This window comes from Boleophthalmus pectinirostris, unplaced genomic scaffold (assembly GCF_026225935.1).
Source record: "Boleophthalmus pectinirostris isolate CB_2022bp ecotype Guang Dong unplaced genomic scaffold, ASM2622593v1 HiC_scaffold_10, whole genome shotgun sequence".
Classification (NCBI taxonomy): Eukaryota; Metazoa; Chordata; class Actinopteri; order Gobiiformes; family Gobiidae; genus Boleophthalmus; species Boleophthalmus pectinirostris.
This window is the reverse complement of record NW_026570971.1, coordinates 9,681,817-9,690,183: the sequence shown is the minus strand read 5'-3', so window position 1 is coordinate 9,690,183 and position 8,367 is coordinate 9,681,817. Positions and strand designations below refer to the sequence as shown.

Below are 8,367 nucleotides of genomic sequence, written 5' to 3'. Positions count from 1 at the left end.
CTGAGTACTTCATCCACCATTGCTAATTACTATTAATAGTAATATTCAGTTTTTTGTGTTTCTTTTTGCCCTAAGAATTGATTTTTTGCTGTGCTCAGTTTTGGATGTTGTACAGTTGTAAGTTGTGTAAAATGTGAAAACCTTACAGTACTACAAAGTATAACAAGTCTCTAAAACTTCAGATATGGCCAAAGCAGAGCCTGGAGACCAAGTGTTGTTACGACATCTTTATTAGTCATTGTGGTGTACATGACATATGGATGTTCAGGGATACATCTCGCTCTCTTGTGCTTGACTGACAGTTTCTGGTGACGGCTTTTACCAAAGTCAATTTGACTCTTACAGTTTCACAATATGTAGGTCACATACACACATACTTGAATAAGGTTATGGTCACCAGCCCCAAACAACGTACAAAAACAGACAAATACAAACACCAAAATCAGAATCATCACTTGAATTCAGTATGAAAAACAGAGTGAAGAAAGCACAGTTGTACGGTTGGTTCACATACTGCATTCTGCCCCCTCACAAACGCACCAGCCCCAGCCCTGATCACTTGGTTTATAAATTAATTTTCCTTTGTCTTAGCACCTGTTTCTCGTAAATGTTCAAGTCAAGATGCCACTATTCCTCAAATAAGAGCCCTCTGCCCGTCCCCCGCCTGAGGACCTGAGAGAGGACTGTGACCTGAGGAATAGGCCCTCTGCTGCTCCGGCCATGGTGAGCCTATCACGTGGAGGCGATGAGGAAGCCGGAGAAGGAGCAGTGGACGTTCTCGGCAGCAAAGACACCGTTGGCCTCCTCATCGGGAATCTGCAGGTACACGGTGTCCTGCTCGTCCAGCAGCAGCAGCACTGCCCGACATCTGGTCCAGGAAGCCCTTGTTGTACTCGTCGTAGCTGAAGAGGACAGGCTGGCCGTTCTTGTACAGGGCCACCAGGGCGTGAGCTCCGTTTACGTGGATGCTGTAGGAGAAGTAGTAGACGCCTGGGATTTGGCAGGTGAAGATTCCGGTCTCTGGGTCGTAGTGGTTCTCGGCGTTGTACACAATCTGGTCAAACTTGATGGGGCTGCCTGCAGCGGGGTAGGGGGTGGCCAGGGAGGCGGTGAAGGCAGACATGGGGGACTTGACCATAACCTCACTAACTCCCATACCCTTCTCAAAGACCACCTCTCCAGGAGGACCAGGAGGTCCAGGGGGACCAGCGGGGCCAGCGGCACCATCAGAACCAGGCTCACCAGGAAGGCCAGGGGGACCCTGAGGTCCTGGGACACCTTTAGCGGTCACACCAGCAGGGCCAGGAGCACCTGGGAGGCCAGGATGTCCCTTCAGGCCAGGAGCGCCAGCAGGTCCCTGGGGGCCAGCAGGTCCTCTCTCACCTGGAGCACCATCAGAACCAGCAGAACCGGGCTCACCAGCACGTCCTGGGTGTCCTTTGGGACCAGCAGGTCCAGGAATACCTGGGGAACCTGGGATTCCTGGGGCACCTGTATGTCCCTTCATTCCCTGAGGGCCAGTGGCTCCCTGAGCTCCAGGATTACCAGCTGGGCCGGGGTATCCCTGCTTGCCCTGAGGTCCCTGAGGTCCCTGATCTCCTTTGTTTCCTTTAACTCCCTGAGGTCCAGTAGCTCCGGTGTCTCCCTTAGCACCTACAGGGCCAGTCTGGCCTGGGAAACCACGAGGACCCTGAGGTCCAGCTGGGCCAGTGGCTCCAGTGGGACCAGTGGCACCTGTGTAACCGGTGGGACCTTGCTCACCCTTAGCACCTGGAGCTCCAGGGGCTCCGGTGGCTCCTCTCTCTCCCTTCTCTCCATTGGCACCGGGCTTTCCATAACCGGGCACTCCAGGAGCTCCAGTGGCTCCAGTAGGACCCTGGTGGCCTTTAGGGCCCATAGGACCTGGCAGACCGGGAGCACCATTCTCACCTGGTTTACCTGGCATACCTACACCTGGGGCACCAGTGTGGCCCTTAGGTCCCATTGGTCCCATTGGACCAGCGGCACCATCCCTGCCGGGGCTACCTCCCTTTCCTGGCTCACCGGGCATACCGGGCTTTCCTGGCTTTCCAACTCCTGCTTCACCTGGGGCTCCAGGAGGACCTGCAGGTCCCTCTGGTCCTGTCTCACCCTGAGGTCCGGGAATACCCACCCCCATGTCTCCTTTTTGACCTGGAAGTCCAGGGATACCGGGATGTCCTTTAAGACCAGGCTCTCCACGGGGTCCCATTGCTCCAGGAAGCCCAGCAGGTCCGGGTTTGCCAGTGGCAGAGAGTCCAGCGGGTCCGGGGGCTCCAGAAGGTCCAGGTGCTCCTCTGGGTCCCTGGGATCCAGGGGCTCCAGTGTCTCCTTTCTCACCAGGGGCTCCATCAGAGCCGGGTTTGCCAGGGCCACCTGGGGAGCCAGGTTTGCCAGCGATGGATCGTCCAGGGGCTCCGGGGGGTCCAGGAGGTCCCTGGGGGCCGGGCAGACCTTCAGCGCTCTCACCTGGGGGGCCGGGGGGACCAGCAGGGCCCTCAGGGCCAGGCTCACCTGGGGGTCCAGGCTCACCGACCACTGGCACCACTGAGGAGAGAGAAGGACAGAAGGTCAGGCTAAAGCAGCACCAGAGCCTCAGCAAAAGATTTTACTCTAACAGAGATAAATATAGAAAACTGACATCATCATGAAGTACTAACATCTACAGCACTCACTGATCACATGACCCCAGCTCAGTCACATGGTGTCAGTCACATGCTGAGGTCATGTGACTGAGGTCATGTGACTGCTGTTGTCACAGGCACAGCTGATGTCACATCTTTTAAAACATCCAAATGGTAAAATGGAACATGTACTTAAGAGCTGGAAACTAGGTTAGGAACATTCTATTATGTGAAAACTCACAAAGACAAATAAGTTTCATTTTTTCACTAAGCTGCATCTGACTCTGACTCTGAGCTGTGAGGACTGTGCACAGTGTGTGTGTGTGTGTGTTGTGATGTGAGCAGAGCCTGTGGTTCACACTCTGCAGAGCTGTGACTGTCCCACAGAACAGGTAGTGGCCCTGGGGACTTGGTGCCAGTGCAGCTGCAGGCGCTGCCTTCATGTGGGCACTGAGCACCAGAGCCACACATGGTTGTACTTGGAGCAGAGGCACACCCAAACTAACCACACCGCTGTGCCTGTAATTGTCACACTAAAAATACTGCTGTGTACTTTCTACGGCAGAAATAACAAGAGCTCACATTTATATTTCAAATGATCCACACTGCGCTTAGGCACTTACACCACTAATTTAACGCCTTTGTGCTCTTGAGCCCAACATGACAGCTCTGAACCTACAGACTTCATGAATTCAGTCTGACAGAAAACTGTAGTGTTAAAGTATTACAATCTGAGGGAATCAAAATCTTCAGTGCTCATAAATCAAACAATGCAACAAAAACACAAAAGCACAGATTTAACAAACACAAATGGAAATTATGTTTATGACATATTTTTTTTTCCCCTCGAATATAAAAATCTCTCAGAATGGATTAAAAAATGTAATGTTCCTATTTCCTACAGTATATCTTTTCATTCACAACATTAGCTCTGTGTTTCAGTTCTGCAAAATACTTTATAATAATATATTTTACGACACATCTTGGAAGCCATTTTTCTTTCTCTGATGACAAAAACATTTTCGAGACAGCTGGTCGTAAACTCAGCCAAAATTACATGTGATAAACCCTTTGAAGCAATTTGTAGAGTTATTGCACGCTGTGGTTAGAACGTGCTGTGATTGGAGGAGAGCCCAGACGCTGCAGCCAATCAGGGAGCAGGAGGGCGGGGTTTAAAGCTCAAAATAAAAAGCACCAATGAGGAGCCAATCTGGACTTTTGTTGACACTTTTTCCAAACACACATGGACTAGATCACTGCAAAAAGGCATATTTAGAGACTTTTTTGAATTGAGAATTTTTGATTTGGGTAGTTTTGAAATAACAAAGAAAGAAAACACAATTTCAAAACTACTCAAGTCAAAATTTCTAACCCCTTTTTCAAATTTAGTGAGAAATACATTTTGCATTTTGTTTTTCAAAAAGTAAAAAAATTCTGCATATTTTCACGTTGAGAAAATCTTAATTTTTTAATTTTTTGTTGAAAATTCCAAAATTCCAAAAACCATAACAGAATATATATACTTTTTGCAGTAATTCATTCATTATAACATATTTCCATCGAAGTGCTGAATACAATAATCTATGTACTACCTAGTAGGGGAGTCGACAGGAAGGGGGGCAAAGGGGTCTGTTGTCTGGGGCCCCAGGGTTTTAGGGGCCCAGAATTGTAACCTCTGCCAATTAATGAATATTAAAAGGGGGCCCATGTGAGTCTTCTCGCCCTGAGTCCCCAAATTTCTGTCGATATGCCTGCTTCCTAGTAAAATGTAGCCCAAATTTTCCTTAAAAAAAGTAAAAATTGTGCGTTTTTTGTGTGTTTTTTTTTTCTCACCTTGGCTTTTGACGGAGTATGGCTGGTACTGGGGGGCAGCCTTCACCACCTTCTTCACCACGTATCCTTTCCCATGAGCTGCAGTCAGGGTCCCCAGGAGGAGGAGGATGCAAGCCACGCGGAGGTCCATCATCTTTGGTCCAACCTGCACAAGACCAAAGAAGTTAGAAAAATCTAAAAATGAGATGTACAGATTTCAAAAAGCAATGGTGCAAAGTAAGTTATGTAAGCAGAGAAGTTTTGTTGTTGTAGATATAAGTAACTAAGCAAGCCAGGCAAGATAGAGTGGCAAGTGTATCTAGTGTCTCGGGTTATAAGTGTAAATAAAATGTTCTAAAATGTTTCCAGAATAAATCAAATTCTTCAAAACAAACAGTAAAATAGAAAAAATAAATAGCAAAAACATGCATTTTTGGAAAGCTCTATCAAAAAAGAAAGTAAATGTAAAAAAATAATAATAATAATAAAAATAAATTCTACAAAATTTTTAAGATGCCCAGATGCATTTTCAGCATTTTCCACGTAAAAAAACCCAAAATGAAATTAAAAAACACGCAAATAAAACAACCCCACAAAACAATGCAATTTCAACTCTCAATTTCAGTGCAAAACTTCGCAGACAGTTTTAAAATCTCTCTAAATGTTGCATATAATCCTCCATGGACCAGCGCAAAGGCACGTACCGGCATCCGAAGGCAAAAAGCGCGTGAGTCTGCACCAGTGGCTCCCGGTGCTGCTGTGTAATCCTTTGGGCAGGAGCACAAGAGAGGAGATGCTGCCTCTGCTCCTGTGACCTGCCCTTTTATACTATATCTGCCCCTCACATCACTGAAAAAAAAAAGGAAAAAAAAAAAACTCCCTGCCGCACTGGGCCCCTCCCTCTTCCAGCACAGTTGTAATTAGCAACAGTTCTACCCAAAACGGGCACGTCACCGGGAGCAACATCTAGACATGTCATTATCACTTATTTCACTTTTTCGCATAGGGATAACTCAACGCAAATAAAGCATAACTCTCGGAAATTGAGATTAAACATCCTAGATTATGCAAAAATGACTTTAGTGAGCTTTTAGTCATGTTAGAATGCTGTTAAGACATCAGAAACATACCTGGAGTTGTGTTTTGTTTCGTTCATGCATGTTTGAGCAACCCTGCGTTATTAGTCTTTCTATATTTTTCAAAGCTCAGAATGCTGCTTTCCACCTTATGATGTCACGAAGAGGTAGTTTTTGAGTTAACAGCGATGTTTAGTTTGGTAGAAATTGGGCAAAAACACAACGGAGCACTTCCTGTATTACCACGTGACATCGCAAGTTGAAATAGAGCGTTTTTTGTTTGAGAGAAGAGCAAAATCAGAACTAAAAATGCAAGATTTGTGCGTTAAAAATGTGTGAATGAAACAAAACACAACTCCAGGTATGTTTTTGATGAGGAAACTTTAAAACAGAGATCAGAAAATAGGCTCTTTAAATAATCCCTGGACGCTCGGTGTGTTTACATGTTGGTTAAATGCGAGTGTGTCTGGAATAGAGGGAGCAGGGCTATAAAAAAAAAAACCTGAGTTTACAGTGGCACCTGCGGAGCACAGAGCCACCATTGAGGGTCCAGACTCATCCTCTTCCAGTCTGTACCGGTCTGCATGTACGGGACAGTGGAGACAGGAGAGAGGCGAGAGAGAGGGGCCCGGGGACACTGGGGCCAGTCTGGAGCTGACCGTCTGGGCACCTCCGCTGGGTAAACAAACTCGGGGGACTGGGGTGCTGATAGGACCGCTGAGAAAGAAGAAGAAAGATTGTAATTTGATTAAAGGGCCCGTATTATGCAATTTTATGACATGTTTAACAGAAATCCTGCATATTTAGACCGAGTTCTTCTCTCAAACTGAAAACAAAAAAGTACAGGAAGTGCACAATGGAAAAAAAACAATATCTAGGTAAATTAAAATGACTTAAATTAAGAATATTTGACTTTATTTCAGGAGATTCAACTTGACAAGTCAAATTATCCGCCAATGTTTTTCTTAATTTAAGCAACATTCGAAACAAAACACAACTCCAGGTATGTTTTTGATAAAGAAACATTCAAACATTCGATTTAGTTTCTTATTTTAAGTGCAAAAAGTTGTTGTTTTTCTTATTTTATGTGTAGCAAGATGCATTTTTATATTACTTTTACTCGTCAAGTGAAATTGACTAAAATCATGACAAAACTTTGTTAATTCATGTAATCTTAACTTGACTAGATTCTGTTTATGGAATGTTCCATTGTGTTTTTAAACTCCATACACCTTCATTAAAATCTTTTGGATAATTTCAGCCCTGGAATTGTCAATCTCTACTGAACTAAGTAAAGTAAAAGGTAGATTTTAACTTGAAAACTACCACTTTATGACACAAGGTAGAAAAGAAAAGAGCATTTTGATCTTTGGAGATGTACAAACACTAATAATAAATGAAACAAAACACTATTCTGGGTCTATTTTGGATGAGGTAACAGCATTATAACATGAATTTTGCACAAGACATTTTTGCAACATAACTCATGTCGTATGTACACTTCAAGTCCTCTACATGTCTGCGGTGAAGCTGAAATACATCAGCATTACGCAAGATTCCATGGAAACACAGTGTTAAAACCACAGTTCACAGAGATAAATGCATTTATTCTATACTGTGGGAGATTTCAACCGAAGAACAACATTTCCATGGAAACAAGCAGGAAGAGGCCCTCGCCCAGGACAAATAAGAGTCAGGTTTTTGGGAATGCATATAATGTATACTCAGATTTTTATAATCATCATAAGAAAATGTAAGAAATACGAAATCTATGTGGCAATATGACTTACATCCCTTTTTTAACAGGATTTATTAGTTCAATTTTGCAATTTTATGAAGCATGTTTATCTAATAGTACAGAATCAAGTGTAGAGACCAGAGGTGGGACCAAGTTGTTGTTTTGCAAGTCTCAAGTCTTTGACCTCAAGTCCAAGTCAAGTCCCAAGTCAAAGATAGCCAAGTCCAAGTCGAGTCTCGAGTTACTGGCCCATAAGTCCAAGTCAAGTCCAAGTCGCCTGCTTTGAGCTTCAAGTCATTTCAAGTCTTTAAACCAAAGAACCAAATGTAGGTTAGATTTTTGCAATTTATATGAATTTTAAGATAAATTGTACTTTAAAAATTATAGTATATTTATATATGAGTATTTATAGACTATATAAGGCTGTAGAAATGTTATTTTTTTCCTTTTTAAATGTCATGACAAGGTCTTAGAGTGAATCGTTACCGTCAGAATAGAAAGATTTCAGATTTAAAATTGCTCCTTAAGTCACAGACCTCAAGTCCCAAGTCATTGACCTTCAAGTCCAAGTCGAGTCCCAAGACTTAATCGATTGTATCAAGTCTCAGGTCCTAAAAATTGTGACTCAAGTCTGACCCAGAGACAGAATAAAAACGGAATTGTACTGTTTAATTTATTTCTGTGATGATTCAAACTAGCTGTTTAACTTTCTGGTTTAACTTGGTTTTTATGAGTTTAATGTCTCTGGAAATTGTCCCTTCTAATAAAAACAAAAGTAAATCAGACAATTGTGATTTGCAGTGCTGGATTTGTTGAGAAAGGTGCATAAAACGAGACAAAAAAACAAAAACAATTCTTATTTTTATTTGTCTGAACCTATAAATGTCCCTATAAACCTATATAGTGTCTGTTGTGTAGTGACATTAGTATTAGACGCACACAGGTGACGACACACACACACACACACACACACAGAGCCCACATGTATGCGCAGGTTTATTTACCAGTGGGCTCTCCCTCTCCACGCTCCGGGGCCCGCAGGATAAACAGGACCTGGCCTGGCTCTGGGTCACTATTTCAGGAAGAACATTTACCCTGC

General features: G+C 43.9%; 1 protein-coding gene across 1 annotated transcript; it reads right to left on the bottom strand.

The window, feature by feature from the left end:
• Positions 1-212: 212 nt before the first annotated feature.
• col10a1a (collagen, type X, alpha 1a) lies at positions 213-5,237 on the bottom strand. Its single transcript, XM_020917539.2, is given in 4 exon segments — positions 213-856; positions 858-2,565; positions 4,476-4,620; positions 5,159-5,237. Coding segments are annotated over 4 exon segments (1,983 nt in total). The 5' UTR covers positions 5,165-5,237; the 3' UTR covers positions 213-732.
• Positions 5,238-8,367: the final 3,130 nt, after the last annotated feature.